At 36.7% G+C, this 16,144-nt stretch overlaps 1 protein-coding gene across 4 annotated transcripts in view; it reads left to right on the forward strand.

Annotated features, from left to right (window-relative positions):
- LAMA2 (laminin, alpha 2) overlaps positions 1 to 16,144 on the forward strand; it is a 476,871-nt gene that overhangs the window by 390,052 nt on the left and 70,675 nt on the right. For all 4 annotated transcript variants that reach the window (XM_014533789.1, XM_005858976.2, XM_014533790.1 and 1 more), the window contains 2 exons: positions 4,197 to 4,299; positions 15,751 to 15,867. In XM_014533789.1, coding sequence (XP_014389275.1) covers positions 4,197 to 4,299; positions 15,751 to 15,867 — 220 coding nt within the window. The remainder of the gene's footprint in view (positions 1 to 4,196; positions 4,300 to 15,750; positions 15,868 to 16,144) is intronic.

The raw sequence follows: 16,144 nt of genomic DNA on the forward strand, positions 1-16,144 counted from the left end.
CTACCTAATAGCCTAAGCTCTACTACCCTTGCCCTTTATAAACTCCACAATCCTTTGCAACTGAAATACTTGTCTTCCATCCACACATCAAAATTCCCTGCCTCCCTGTCTTTCCTGACCTTGTTGCTACTGTCCCGTAATTGAATAAGGATTCTGGAAGAAAACACTGGCTTCCTGAAAAGCAAGAAAGACAAGATGCCTGGAAGCAAAGGCAGTCGATAGTCATAAATGCAAGAAGATAGGAACTTAGCAGCAGGAATGTCTGTCAGCAGATGGACTTCAGTCAGAGCTCAGCCATGTTGTTGGATGAGGGGACAAAGGTCCAGTGGAAGATCAATAAGTTGATAATCATCCCGTCAGACTAATCAGAAAAATTCAGGAAAATCAGCAATATCTAGTATCAGGAATAAAAGGTGTGAAATCACTACAGCTTCTGCAGACAGTAAAGGTTAATGAGAATATTATAAACAATTTGATGCCAAGAATTCAACAATTCGAATGAAATGGACAAATTCTTTGAAAAGCACAAACTCAATCAGAAATAAATAACTCAAATAGCCATGTATTCCTTAGAGAATTTAATTTGTACTTTAAAAACCTTCACACACACACACACACACACACACACACACACATATTCAGGTCCAAATTACTTCACTATTAAATTCCAATAAACATTTAAGAAAGAAATAATTACTTCTTCAGAGAATTGAAGAGGAGAAAATGTCTCACCTCATTCTGTGAGGCCAGTTACTCTGATAAAACCAGACAAAAATATTACAAAAAAAGGAAATTTATAGACCAATATTCTATATGGACATAGATATAAAAAATTCTTGACAATGTTAAATCAAATCCAACCACTTATTAGCTATAAACTAAGGGATTTTTTTTTGCAAAGTACTTATCTGATAAAGGATTTGTATCAGGTCATGCATAAAGATCTTTCAAAACTCAATAAGAACAAATAATCCAATAAAAAATGGACAAAAGATTTAGACAATTCACCAAAAAAGATGGTAAGTAAGCACATGAAAATATGCTCCACATTATTAGTTACAAGGAAATACAAATTAAAACCAAAATGGTGTACAGACACAACATAACATTTACCATATTAACCATTTTTAAGTGTACAGTACAGTAGTGTTAAATATATGCACGTTTTTGTGCAACAGATTTCTATACTTTTATCTTGCAAAACTGAAATTATACACCCATTGAACAACTCCCCATTTTCCCTTCCCACCAGCAAAAGAAATCACACACACACACACACACACACACACACACACACACACACAATGTGGGTAAATGTCAAAATAATTACACTGCATGAAAAAAGCCAGAGTTGCCCTAACCGGGTTGGCTCAGTGGATAGAGCGTTGGCCTGCAGACTGAAGGGTCCCAGGTTCGGTTCTGGTCAAGGGCATGTACCTTGGTTGCGGGCACATCCCCAGTAGGGGGTGTGCAGAAGGCAGCTGATCGATGTTTCTCTTTCATCGATGTTTCTAACTCTCTATTCCTCTCCCTTCCTCTCTGTAGGAAGTCAGTGGAATATATTTTAAAAAAAAGAAAAGAAAAAGAAAAAAGCCAGAGTATATACTGGATGATTCCATTTATGTAAAATACTATAAATTGCTAACTAATAGTGATAGAACACAGATCAGTGTTTGTGTGGAGATTAGGGAAAGACAAGAAGTGGTAGAAGGAAGAAATTAAAAAGAATTGATGGAGCCCTAGCTGGTGTGTCTCAATAGTTAAGGCATCGGCCCATATACCAAAGGGAATTGGGTTCGATTCCCAGTCAAGGGCACATACCTGGCTTGCAGGTTCCATCCCCAGCCCTGGTTGGGGCAGGTGCGGGAAGCAATCTCTCTCTCTCTCTCTCTCTCTCTCTCTCTCTCTCTCCCTCTCCCTCCTCTCCCTCCTCTCTGTCTCTCCCCCCACCCTCACTCTCTCCCACACACTCTAAAAAAATCAGTGGAAAAATATCTTTGGGTGAGTATTAACAACAACAAAAAAAATTGATAGAAATGTTCTTTACCTTGATTGTGGTGATGGTTTCATGTTATGTCAAAATTTATCAAATTGTAAATATGTAAAGGTTATTTATGCATCGATAAATTTGTTAAAAAATGTAAAAAAAAGAAGAAAAAGAAAGAACATTAGTCATCATAGTCCTTCAACAATTTCCACAGTTCAGAATTTAGCCTCTTTCTAGATTGTCTGACCCTTCTCCTTCTCTTCTTTCTCACCTCACTGTGTTAATTTTCTAATGCACAGCAAATCAACTCTCCCTTCTTTTCCCCTATGCCTCAATTTGCACAACTGAGATTAGCTTTAAAATTTTGGATGTTAAATGCTTGCTAAATTATGTTTCTGTAGAAAGGCATTCATACCTCAAGTCTGTAAGGAAATCTTTCTCTCTCTGGTTTGATCTGTATGATGAATGACCCACATGACCTTGATGACTCAGGATCATCATGTCAACATGAGTTATTTTACTCTGATAGTATTGGCGTCTACGGAAACCTACTCCCTCCCTATTCAAATTGACTCCAAATCCTGAGCTTCAAACACTCTTCTCTCTACTTAGTTTTCTCTCTCCTCGGTGTCAGACCGATAATCAGCTGTCACTCCTGCTGTTTTCAAGCGCCAATAGGAGAATCTTTATCCTACTTTTTTTCTAACCTGTTTTGATTCAGAAAATTTGTAAATAAGGAAGTAAGAATGGCATGTAAATTTGAAACAAATATAGAACCTGAATGGGTAATTGAGGCTTATTTTTTTAAATACGGTACACTGGATTTGTGCCACTTACATTGACACTCTTACTTTTTTTTTTTCAAGATAAATGACATTTACGTGATGTTATTGTATCTAATTCCCAAGGTATATACACACAATGTCACTTTTTATTTATGTATATATTTCCCATATGTTCATTTGTAGATATCATAGCATTATATAATCAAGCTGTTCTGTAAACAATAGATTATTTAGATGAAAGCTGTTGGTATAACACCTTAAAATAAATTTTATTACAACAGTATAAAGTTGTGTAATCTTTCCTAGTTTAATGCTCAAATAATATGATTGATAAAGAAAAGTTATTAAGTCATTGCAATTGTCTTTGAAGATTGCTATGTCTGGGATAGCCTGCATTCAGATTTATAACCTCAGCAATAAGTGTTTAGCTCTTCCTGCACCCTGCAATACTTTTCCAATTTAAAATTTAACCAGATTTATTTTATTTATCTCTTGGTATAAGGTATTATGTAATGATTGCTGAGGAGCAAACACTATTAAAATGGATAACTAGACATTCAAGTTAAACAATTCTTTTCCCATATCATTCTATTATCTTTGTGTCACCTCTTTAATCCAAGCCTTAATAAATACCCTTTGCCAGGAGATGATGTGGTTCAGAGATTGTCATTTGGAAGACTTTGTTTTGTCATAGTGCTTTGAGATGCGTTTAGAAAAGGAGCAGTATTCTTCCTCATTTCAACACCTAAGGGACAGGAAATGCTCCCCACCCCCTCCTCCAAATGTGCTCAGGGATAACGTCCGTGGATGTCTATCAGTGGTTCTCAACCTTCTGGCCCTTTAAATACAGTTCCTCATGTTGTGACCCAACCATAAAATTATTTTCGTTGCTACTTCATAACTGTAATGTTGCTACTGTTATGAGTCATAATGTAAATTCTGATATTCAGGATGGTCTTAGGCGACCCCTGTGAAAGGGTCGTTCGACCGCCAAAGGGGTCGCGACCCACAGGTTGAGAACCGCTGGTTAGATGTTACTTTGCTTGCCTATTCTTCAGCCCTTGATGATACTGAGCAGATATGTCCTTGCAACATTGCAGTCTCATGCTTTCAGCTACTTCACCTCTTCACTTCCATAACATTATAGTATCCTGGTTTCTCTTTGTCCTCTCTGGAGCCTCACTAGCCCCACTTTCTATACTTGTCCCTTAAGTTTTGGGAACCCAAAGGGTTCTCTTCTAGGCCTTCCCTTTGCCCACTGGTCTACTGACTTTAATCACCAATATGTGCTGTTAATTTATTATTCTAAATCTGTAGCCCAGAATGCTTTCCTAAAAGTAAACCCTGTAAAACAACAACCTGCTAGATACCTCTACTCCATAATTCTCTGGTTTTTATTGTGACACTTCTTTTTCTGTCTATAGGCAACAGGTCCTCAGGGTTCATTAAAGGAAGGTGCTAAAGGCTCTCTTCAGAAAAGCTTTGGGATTCTTAATGAAGCCAAGAAATTAGCAAATGATGTAAAAGGTGAGTGACCCCTTTTTATTCTTATTTTCAGGTCAATTGTAGTTCCAATTGGTAAAACATTTTATCACGTGATTGGAAAAGTGCAATTGTTTCAGCATGATTTTTATGATTATTTTTATTACCTGGATTTAATGTAAGTAATCTTTCTTGCCAGTTTTACAATATGTTGTCTTTACTCTCATTTTGCAGTGGATAATATTTCATCATTTAAACCTAATTTTTATAGTATTTTTTCACCAAATCTAAAGTTTAGTAACTTATAATTGAATGTCTGATAAAATGTTAACCACACAAAACTCCACTTTCTCCTGCCTTCAGAGGGATAATCACAAAGGAATGAGTCAGGCAGATATAGCACAAATGTCCTTGTGAAACTTCCAAGTTTGTTAGTGGGTCATATTTCTGAAAAGCTTGTACACCTTTTAAATACATTTTTATGTATTTATTTCTAATTCAAGGATCAAAATGCATAAAATATCTACGCTGATGTAGTATTTGTTTTCCATTTAAAATATGTTATTCAATTTAGCTGCTCTCTAATTAAGCTCTGATATTTATTATTTCCTTCAAATATCTCTTGTTTCTTGTTTAAATTGCCTTCTCTTTCTCTCTTCAGTCTCACTTTGCTATTTCCTGGCTTGTATCCAGATTCCCACCCTTCCTGAAATATCCATGCTCCTTCTAAAACATGCTACCATTTCCAGCCTCCTTGTTTCACAGCATTAACCCTTCTCTCTGGAATGCCCCATCATCCTCTTTCTTTTCATTTAACTCTACCAGACACCCCATCTGAATTACATGCCTCTTATTAGTGCATGCCTTTCTCATAGACTTTTCAAACCACTGTAACCATGGGCTTCAGTTTCATCTTTTTGAGGACAAACACAATATTTGTTTTTTAACTTTGTATGTCTAGGGTACAATATGGGAGTTACTGCTCAAATCACAAAATAAGCATATTTTTAAATAATGCTTTACCAACCTTAGAAAGAGAAAATGCTTAATAATCATTTATATTTGTCATGCTTTCAACTAATAGTCCATCGTCTCCAATAGAAGCTGCTATGGAATGACACGTTTTGTCTCCTATATAGATGGTACTTTGATAGTAAAGTGCTTTGGACTGTGTATCACGGGTGAAATAAGATTCCATATATACGTAATTCTAGTCAGGAAATTGCCCTTATAACTATAAAGATTCAAGACCTGTTTTCTATTGGACAAACTAAGTTGATCTCATTAATTTGGGGTCATTATTTGCTATTCAATACCCTTGCTGGAGTTGGAACTAGGGTGAGGTGAGCAAGGTGAGTGATGTGAGTACAGGGTCAGATCCTGTTTTTATTTCAAATTTTAATGTTTTGTTCATTATTGATATTTTTATTTTTTAAAATATTTATTAAAATAGTTATATCTTGATTACAGAATTTTTTGGTGCCCCTTTACATTTCATACCTGAGGTTAATGCCTCAGTCACCTCAACATTTTTTAAAATATTGTATTAAAATAGTTATATCTTGATTGCAGAATTTTTTGGTGCCCCTTTGCATTTCATACCTGAGGTTAATGCCTCAGTCACCTCAACCTCCTCCCAGCCCTGCCCTTGACTCTATTTCCCCACAAACTGGTATTATAAAGATTAAAAAAAGAAATTCAATTTTAGGGATTTTGTTTCACGGGAAAAAAAAAATCTAAGAGTAGGCATTGTAGAACAGGTTAGGAGAAATGTTCATTAGTTTAAATGTCTATTTTTGTACTTCAGGTAGTACATTATTTAAAGTAATGAAACCCACAAACTACTCAAGTAATAATTCCCCCAGAAATCCAAGCCAGGGCTCTGACGAAGATGGGAATGTTTTCTTGCTACATTATGACATTCCTCTGATTTGTGGCCAATTACACAAGTTATAAAATGGCTGTTAATCAGGGAAATGCCATATATTACCACCAGGAACTGCTGAAATAGGCCCTACAGAGCAAAACTCTTGACAGCCGCTATTAAAATAGAGATTTAGTCATTTCTCTCTCTATGGTGCCTGGAGTTAGAAGGAATAAAAATTGTGAGGGCAGTATATCCTCCATATTTCTAATGTGTTACTTGGTTCAATTCAGTAAAATCCGGTGAGTTTGTGAGCTTTAGTCATGAATGACTTAGTGCTGCTCTCTGCCATTTTTATGCTGCCCTTGCCTTGAGGGAGTCTGGACTTGCCAGGAGCAATTTGTTTGGCTCTTTAACTTTTGAATATACATTTGTTAAAAGCAAGTTTGCCCTTGTGCACATTTCAGATTTGAAGCCAGGCTACATTGCACTGATTGAATGTCTATGGAGACAGAAATAGTTTTGTTGATGGATATGAGGCTTGGTTCGAATTGATGATTGAAAGAGTTCAAAGATAAATTAATACTGCTAGGTGAATTAATAATACTTTTTAGATTGACAAGAGATTTTTGTTAATAAAGTTGCCAGTTGATATTCTCATGCAATGTGCACAGGGGAAGAAATGAAGTTGAGGATGGTATAATACAAGTCTGAGAGTATTACGATTTTACAATTATATACCTTATCACATGTAAAGTAACTTTTCAATTTTATTTACTTCTCAGTTTATCCCTAATTTTTGTCTTTGCCAAAATTAAGTTAAATTATTTAGTTACTTAGGAGCAGATAACATGTCTCTGAAATGGAAGATACTCACATGAAATAAAACTATCAATTCCCAAGCCCAAGAATATTGAATCAGTGGATTGCATGGCATGTGGTGCTGTCCAACATAGAACAGTGCCAAAATTATTCCAAATATTAATTTCTATCCAGCTAATCAGTATTTCCTACTACAGTGGGGCCTTGACTTATGAGTTTAATTCGTTCCTTGACGGAGCTCGTAACTCAAATTACTCGTATGTCAAATCAACAGTGAACGAGTGAGACACGTGATGCTGGGCTGATGTTGTGGCGTTCACTGTGACGTTCGCTGCGCCAACTAGCGGTAGGGTATCTGAAGCTGGCTCGTAACCTGAATTTTAGCTCGCAACTCAAAGCAAAAAATCGGCCGAGAGACGGCTCGTATCTCGAAAAAATCATTAGTCGGGACACTCGTAAGTCAAGGCCCCACTGTATACTGTATCCTCCAAACACTTGGTCATTTAGTCAGACAATTACATCATTAAGGTTCTACATACTGTCGTGAACATACATAATACAGTAGGCCTGGCCCATTTTGCTCAGTGGTTTAGCACCAACCCAGGAACCAAGAGGTCACTAGTTTGATTCCTGGTCAGGGCACATGTCTGGGTTGCAGGCTCAGTCCCCAGTAGGGGATGTTTCTCTCTCATTGATGTTTCTATCTCTCTATCCTCTTCCTTCCTCCCTCTAAGAATCAATAAAAACATATTTTTAAAAATGAATATAATACACTTACAATTGCTAATCTGTTAAGTTTCCATGTTATTATTTTAGATTAAAAAGAGAGTAAAGAGGAATACAGGAATACAGGAATGCAGTGATGTTAAACCAAAATATGATACAGGGGTTAAATTTTGTCCAAAGCATTCTCTTACTATTAAAGGTACCCTCCTTTTGAATCCACATACTACCATTTACCAGAATCATCCTTTCCATAGGCAGGCATGTGAAAGACAAACAAGAACTGCCCCATTGATTAAAAAACAAAACAAAATAATTTTGAACCATATGGTTGAAATCAAGCCGGGATCCTCGAGCCTTCCACAGTCTGGGTACAAAGCAATCTTCTCCTGTAGAAATTGCTGATTCCTGATACAGAGTGGTAGTTCCTCCTTTGGAGGGTGAATAGAGAAAATCAAGGAAATAAAAACACGCTGGACTCTTTAGTAGTGAAAATGAAAAGTGGCAAAATAATGACAAACAGGGGAGCTTTGGGAACCAAAGGGTACGGGTCTTGCTTAAAGGTGTTCAAATTCAATTTCTTTAAGAGTGCCTTGCTGGCCAAAACCAAGCAGGCCTGCAGGCCCACAGTCAGGCTGCAGAGCTTGGAACTACGTAGCTTCGATGTCTGGTCATTCAGGTTTCTCGTTCCACTGCTGAGGAGAGGACTCCCCTCTCTCCTGATAGCTTCAGTCTTTGAAGATCCTGCCACCAGACAAGCACGCCTTCCCTCCTCTCCTCGGGCTTCCTACTATGACCCTCCAGTGTGGGGAAGAGCTTATTCAGCTGCAGCTAAACAGCTATTGAGGCCTATCAGGCTCTGTGCCCATGGGGAACACGATGTAATTTGGCACTTTTGGGTCAGGGCAGGGTTTCTCAGTAACACGCTGGACTCTTTAGTAGTGAAAATGAAAAGTGGCAAAATAATGACAAACAGGGGAGCTGCAGAGCTTGGAACTACATGTAGCTTTGATGTCTGGTCATTCAGGTTTCTCGTTCCACTGCTGAGGAGAGGACTCCCCTCTCTCCTGATAGCTTCAGTCTTTGAAGATCCTGCCACCAGACAAGCACGCCTTCCCTCCTCTCCTCGGGCTTCCTACTATGACCCTCCAGTGTGGGGAAGAGCTTATTCAGCTGCAGCTAAACAGCTATTGAGGCCTATCAGGCTCTGTGCCCATGGGGAACACGATGTAATTTGGCACTTTTGGGTCAGGGCAGGGTTTCTCAGTAACATGCCTCTGTATAAACACAGGTCCCATTAAGTGCCCACAGAGATCCCCATGCACGGTCAGGGAAAAAAGAGGCAGTCAGAGATAGGACACGTCCCAAACTCCTGACAGTAACTGATGAAAGGGAAGCACAGGAATAACATCATGAAAGAGGGCTAGAAGTACAAAATAACGGAAAGACTGGGTGTAGCAACCTCATGAAACCTTTTGGCAGGAGTCCAGGCAACAGGGATGCCAGCTTTGCTTGTCCCAAACTCCTGACAGTAACTGGGGAAAGGGAAGCATGGGAATAAATCATGAAGGAGGGCTAGAAGTACAAAATCACGGAAAGACTGGGTGTAGCAACCTCATGAAACCTATTGGCAGGAGTCCAGGCAACAGGGATGCCAGCTTTGCTGCTTGCACAGCTGCTCTTGCTTCTGCACAGGCGTCAGGGGCCTGCGCTGGGCCTTAGGTTGACGTAGAGAGCAGGCTCTTTAGAGATGTCAATATTAAGATGACAAAGGACTATAGAAGTAGATGAAAAATTATAGTAAAGTGACTTGAGGGAAATTGTACCTCTTTATGTTCTTAAAAAATCCAAAGATAAAAAGATAATGTAATGGAACATAATAAAATTAATAAGTTATAAAGAGTAATCCTATTTATTATATAATTAATAAAATTGGCTGCCTCCGGTACATAAAAAAATCATGTAAGTCAAAGCAACATTAACAATTGGAATAAATTGCATGTATTTTAGTGGAGCCAATACAGATTCATCTGGCTCCAAAGTTTATGCTTTTAACCACTGCTGAACAATAACGACGGACTTCTGACCTAGTCCAGAAGGTGACACATTAACCTTCATGGCCCTAACAAATGTTTGATAAATGGATGAATAAGTGGGTGAATACCTGAGAGTAGAAGGAATCTCTCATTACCAGGAAAGTCAAAATCAAGGTTCCCACATGACCTCATATAGATTGGTCCCTTGCCTATTCCAGACTTTTTGCATCAGAACTACAGATAGTATCACTGCAGAGTTTAACCTATTTTCTAATTCAGAAAGAGCCTCTAGAACAAAAGATGAAGCACATTTGTAGGAAACAGAAGTTATGTGGATTAATTAAATTTTTTTCTACAATGAATTCCTACAGACAGGATATCTCTTCAATTTTTGATAAAGGAGCAAATAAGAAGTGATAATGAGTGGTAGTTCATAATAAGAAAAATGTCATGGGAATGAAAAAAAAATCATTGCAAAATGTTATCTAGATGGCAATTTGACAAGTGATTATATTTAACCAGAAGCTTTCAAAATTAATAGCAGGTCTACAAATTTCACCCTTGTAAATGAAGGATTCTTTCAGAATATTTATTTATGCCCTGTTCATGTTAAGAAAATAAAATAAAATTTGCATTTGAGGAACTTAGCTAGATGATTTTAATAGTCAAATAAAATATTTTCATTAAATCTGAAAATGTCATTCTTGTATTCAGTTGGAAATGAGGGCTATATGCATATGTTTAGAGAATATAAAAGGGAAATAAACAAAATTAACTCTGGACCATGGGGTTTAATGAAGAAGACAGTGGATTATAAATAACATTATTGAGAACTGGCAAACACACCAGAGCAATTATCAAATCAATGTGAATTATCAAACCAATATAAATTATTTTGTTTCTGTTTATTAACTGCCTGTGATAAATCCAATACTTTCTCAAATATCCTACAATTATTTCTCATATCAGTCATCTGAAGGAAGGTGTGTTTTCATTTTATACAGGTAAAAAGTAAGGGAGAGAAGGCAGTTGAATTCACATCTTCCAAGTCTGCAACCTATAATGATTTCATGGCACACACTGCCTTTTCTAAAGGCTAGAATTTTGGAAAAGAAGACATTATTAATGACCAAAGAAATTACTTATAACAGCTTTATTTTGAGATATATATGGCGTAGTTCAATGTTACTAGTTCTAATTTAACTAAACTCTAATTCAGATTTAGCACAGTGTCAGAAACATGGAAAACATGAGTGAATACATATCATAAATGGAAGCAACTTACAACTCTATCTAGTGAATTGCATTCTAAACATGTTTATCTAGTGCCGTGTCAGAGGTTCTGCAACAAAGGGAAACGACATTGTCAGGCATGTCCACTGTCTACCCTTGCTGCCCTGTTTTTCCCCCTCACTTTATGAGCTTTGTCTCTGTCAAACCCAATGCTGCATGTTGGGCTTCCAATGTGTGAGGGCAGGATGAGTAAGGGAGAGCCAAAGCTGAAGAAGTGAGTGTATGTGGCCTTTGAGGTTTGGTGGTGTGATACTTGCAGCAAAGATAAAGAGAATGATATGGCTACAGCTAATGGGCATGAGAGCTGAAGAAATAAGGAGAAGAAACCCTACAAAATGTCACTGGATTATAAATCGGATCCTTTTCTTGTTCTCTACAAATGCAAGGAAAGCATTGGGTTGGGTTTTCTTTTAACTCTCAATAATTCTGTGTTTTTGGCCATGTTACACTTCAAACTGGACCTCATGCGTTTTTCCTTACATCTTGGTTATAGCTACACTCTACCTCATCTATCTTTTCATTTAAAGCCAACCCTGAGTGCTTATTTTTTTAGGTTTTCATTACTATAGTTTTGATAATTTTCCTTTTTAAAATCTGCAATTCTTCTCTATTCACAACTTCTACTCACCTGTTTCTATTGACAGAGCTATAAAGTGTTTAGACGTGGCTTGAGAAATTCTAGAAACTACTTTGAAAAATATGATCAGAATGTAAGAAAGGATACATTAAGAAGGAATCAAGGTTAAATAGCTAAAACATAGAAAAATCAGGCAGGTCAAAATATTCACATTTTTACTTTTTAAAAAAATATATTGTTATTGATTTTAGAAAGGAAGGGAGAGGGAGAGAGATAAAAACATCAATGATGAGAGAGAATCATTAATCGGCTGCCTCCTGACACCCCACATTGGGGATTGAGCCCGCCATCCAGGTATGTGCCCTGACCAGGAATCGAACCATGACCCAGGTATGTCTGACCAGGAATCGAACCATGACCTCCTGGTTCATAGGTAGATGCTCAACCACTAAGCCATGCCAGCCAGGCTCACATTTTTTTTTTTTAGTACAGAAAGCAAAGGATGAAAATTACTGCTTTGGTACTTGAAGGACAGCAGTAACAATGTTCTTCAGACCAGTCTTTCTTCTGGATAATTGGCATGATGGCTCAGCCAGTATTGGCTATCAGTATGCATAAAATGGTATAAACCAAGTAATGCCCTTTAAATTAATGTTTTTTCACTCTACACAAATATCTTTCCCGCCAGAATATTTTGAATGCTTCATTATTTTTTTTAAAAATCCAATCCAATCAAGAAGCTAAGAAATGAAATTTGTATCATTCCATTTCCTTAATTGACAAAGACTTTTCAAGTAAATATCAAAAGAGCAGCCCTTTAACTATTCTCAAGAAATTCATATAGATATCCCAGTTATTAGACTGGCTTAATTTCTGAAAGTATACTTGCAATAACCTATCCAAAGATTTTATTTAAGTACAATGAAAATAACAGGTGTTTAAAAAGATGAACTGTGATTAACATATGAGAAAATCAAATTCCTTGCAAAGTATATTTTGAAGAACTACCATTAAAAATAATATCATAGTGACTGAAATAGACATATTGATATTTTTAGAGCCATGCTTTGCTGGAATATTTTATGCTTTGTTTTTCAGTGAGGTCAGGTCTTTGGCTGAGTGTTGAAAAGCTGATGCATTACACAATATCATGTGCCTATATTACTGTAGGATAACAGTAGTTTAATCTGTCTGCCTGCAAACTCTTATATGAAATGAAGTGGATCATTAATTAAGGTGTTCAGTACTCTTTCACACCCAGACACTGATGGTTAAGAGTCCTCTATCTTCTTTCCCTTTCCTGTTCTTTCCAGATGAAAGCCAATAAATGAAGATTGTTCTCCAGGTGCCAGAGGCCTGCTCAGCCCCCCTAAGAACTCAAGAAAATTTAGCCAGCACATTCAAGTATAAAATGAAAGATTTTAGTACACCGCCATTCACACCACCATTAACTAACTCCCTACTTGTTCAGTTCCTAGTTCCTGACTGTTATAAGTCAAGGCTCTCTGATATATTCTTCCCCACCCACCCACCACCAACCCACCCTGCCTTGCTTCTTTTCATAGAAAGGTCTTAAGATTCTTTCTTTCTTTCATATCAGCACCTACTCATCTGATTCTTTCTAAAGACTGCAATATATACCATTGCATGGATATGCCATATTGATATAAAAAGTCCCCTAATATTGAGCTTATTTGCTATTATAAATAAAGATCTTAGGAATATCCTGGGAGATATACATTGATATACTTTCACAAGTATATTTGTAGGGTAAATGTCTGGCAGTAGAATTGCTGAGCCAAATACATGTCTATTTAAAATTCTCATAAACTTTTAAATTGCTCTTCCAAAAATGGCATCAATTTGCACTTCTACCAACACCTTTGTGAATACTTGGTATTATCAGACACTTAACCTTGACCAACCTGATAGAAAAGAAATGATACCTCACTGTTCTTTTACTTTACGGTTCTTTAATTTTGATAATGTTGAGTGCTTTGTTTTAATTTGGTGGTTGGTTATTCCTATTTATTTTATTATGAACTATGAGTTCTATATTTTGCTCATTATCTTTAAAAATGTGGAACGTTTTGCACATTTGCCTGCCATTTTGCACATAGGCATTGCTAATCCTCTCTGAATCATTCCAATTGGCTATATATACTATATATATATAAAGAAATATATTTCTTATGTGAGGGTCATAGGATTTCTTAAACTGTGACCAGTTACTTTAAGTAATAAAGGAGAAAATGAGAGGAAAGAAAGGGAGAGAGGAAGAGAGGAAAAAAAGGATGGGGAGTGAGTAGAGGTGGGGAAGAGGGCTACTGTCTAAGATGCTCTACTACTCCCTGTTTTGACTACCAATCCCTAGTCAAATGCAGGAGTTAAGAACATGATTTCTGGAATGAGACTGCTTGGATTTGATTCGCAACTCCGCCACTTAATAACCATGCAAATTTAGGAAGCCTATTTAAATGACCTAAGCTTCAGTGTCCTCATTTGGAAATTGGAAATGGTAATAGTATATGCATCCTAAAAGTTATTGTGAGGATTCAGTAAAATAACCCAACAAAGCTGACAAACACCAAACGTGGCACGTCCACACCTGCAGCGACTGCCAGTCCTTCCTGTGACTGAGCAAGCGCTGCCCAGATCAGACCGGGCAGAACTAGGGCGCCCTCTCCTTCCTAGTTCGTTCTCAATGCGCCTCTTTACTTGGGGAATCCGCTTTTTATTTATGTTTTGCATTTCTGTGGAGTTAATTTAAACAGTTAGTATGCATCTCCCATGGGAACAAATGTGATGGTATAATGAACTATTTAAACTATATTCAAGAGACAATCTGCTTTATTCAGTCAGGAGAGGTAAAAAGTATTGTGGGAAGAGTAGGATTTTATATCTTTCATTTATTCAGTTCCTCTGTTCACTAATAAACATTGTGCAAGAAAAAGAAGACAGATTCAATATTCACTTACGTTTGGAGTTTGATACAAAGTATCAAAGTAGCAAGAAAATAACTTACCTAAAGCTTATTTCAAGGCAATTTGTAAAATAGGATTTTCTCTATTAAAAAATATGACAATTTAACAGGAATGCGCAAGAAGATGTTTTTCCATTCATTTGATTTGTATTGGTTTCAAACAAATACTAATAAGTGATGCTTACTGAAATTGGGAGATTCTGCTTAATAATCCTATCTATTTGAGACGACTGAGCAAGCGCTGCCCAGATCAGACCAGGCAGAACTAGGGCGCCCTCTTCTTCCTGGTTCGTTCTCAATGCGCCTCTTTACTTGGGGACTCGGCTTTTTATTTATGTTTTGCGTTTCTGTGGAGGTAATTTAAACAGTTAGTATACATTTCCCATGGAAACAAATGTGATGGTATAATGAACTATTTAAAATATATTCAAGAGACAATCTGCTTTATTCAGTCAGGAGAGGTAAAAAGTATTGTGGGAAGAGTAGGATTTTATATCTTTCATTTATTCAGTTCCTCTGTTCACTAATAAACATTGTGCAAGAAAAAGAAGACAGATTCAATATTCACTTACGTTTGGAGTTTGATACAAAGTATCAAAGTAGCAAGAAAATAACTTACCTAAAGCTTATTTCAAGGCAATTTGTAGAATAGGATTTTCTCTATTAAAAAATATGACAGTTTAACAGGAATGCGCAAGAAGATGTTTTTCCATTCCTTTGATTTGTATTGGTTTCAAACAAATACTAATAAGTGATGCTTACTGAAATTGGGAGATTCTGCTTAATAATCCTATCTATTTGAGATTTTAAAAAGCTAATCCAATGTTCCATTTTGGTATACGTTTTTAAATGTCACATTAATGGGAGTGATGTCAAGAGGACATCATTATAGATGGAGTAAAAAACTGATTTTTTTGAAGTTTTTCTCTATAGAAAATCATTGAGTCAGATACCAAGAAGAAAACATAATTGTTGAACGTGTTGAAGTATCAAATGGTCATATAAACACATATTTTATATTATGCTCTGAAATAAATATATTTATGGTTAGATGCCAATAAAGTAAATGAACTAAATCAATCGTCTTGCTTTTTATAAACTTTGTATTACAATAACCTGAAATTGTATGTCCAGATATAAACTCAGAGAGGATTAAAATTGTTTTATCCTTTCTTTTTGTTTTGCTTTCTGTTCACAGAAAATGATGACGATTTAAATGGCTTGCAAACCAGATTAGAAAATGCTGATGTTAGAAATGGAGAGCTCCGGAGAGCTCTGAATGACACTTTGGCAAAGTTATCAGCAATTCCAAATGGTAAGCTTTTAGGACACTACAAATTGACGCAGTTGTTCTGAAATTTTAAAAATATTCTATCTTTTACCACTTTTCCCAATATTACACCTCTGTTATAATACCCTCCAGAGCCCTCTATGCTGTCTCAAAGGGTAAGAACTCCTTCTTTTTTATAGCTGCATAGTATTCCATGGTGTAAATGTACCACAGTTTTTTATCCACTCACCTACTGGTGGGCACTTAGGCTGTTTCCAAATCTGAGCTACGGTAAATAATGCACCTATGAATCTAGGGGTGC

This window comes from Myotis brandtii, unplaced genomic scaffold (assembly GCF_000412655.1).
Source record: "Myotis brandtii unplaced genomic scaffold, ASM41265v1 scaffold123, whole genome shotgun sequence".
NCBI classification, from domain to species: domain Eukaryota; kingdom Metazoa; phylum Chordata; class Mammalia; order Chiroptera; family Vespertilionidae; genus Myotis; species Myotis brandtii.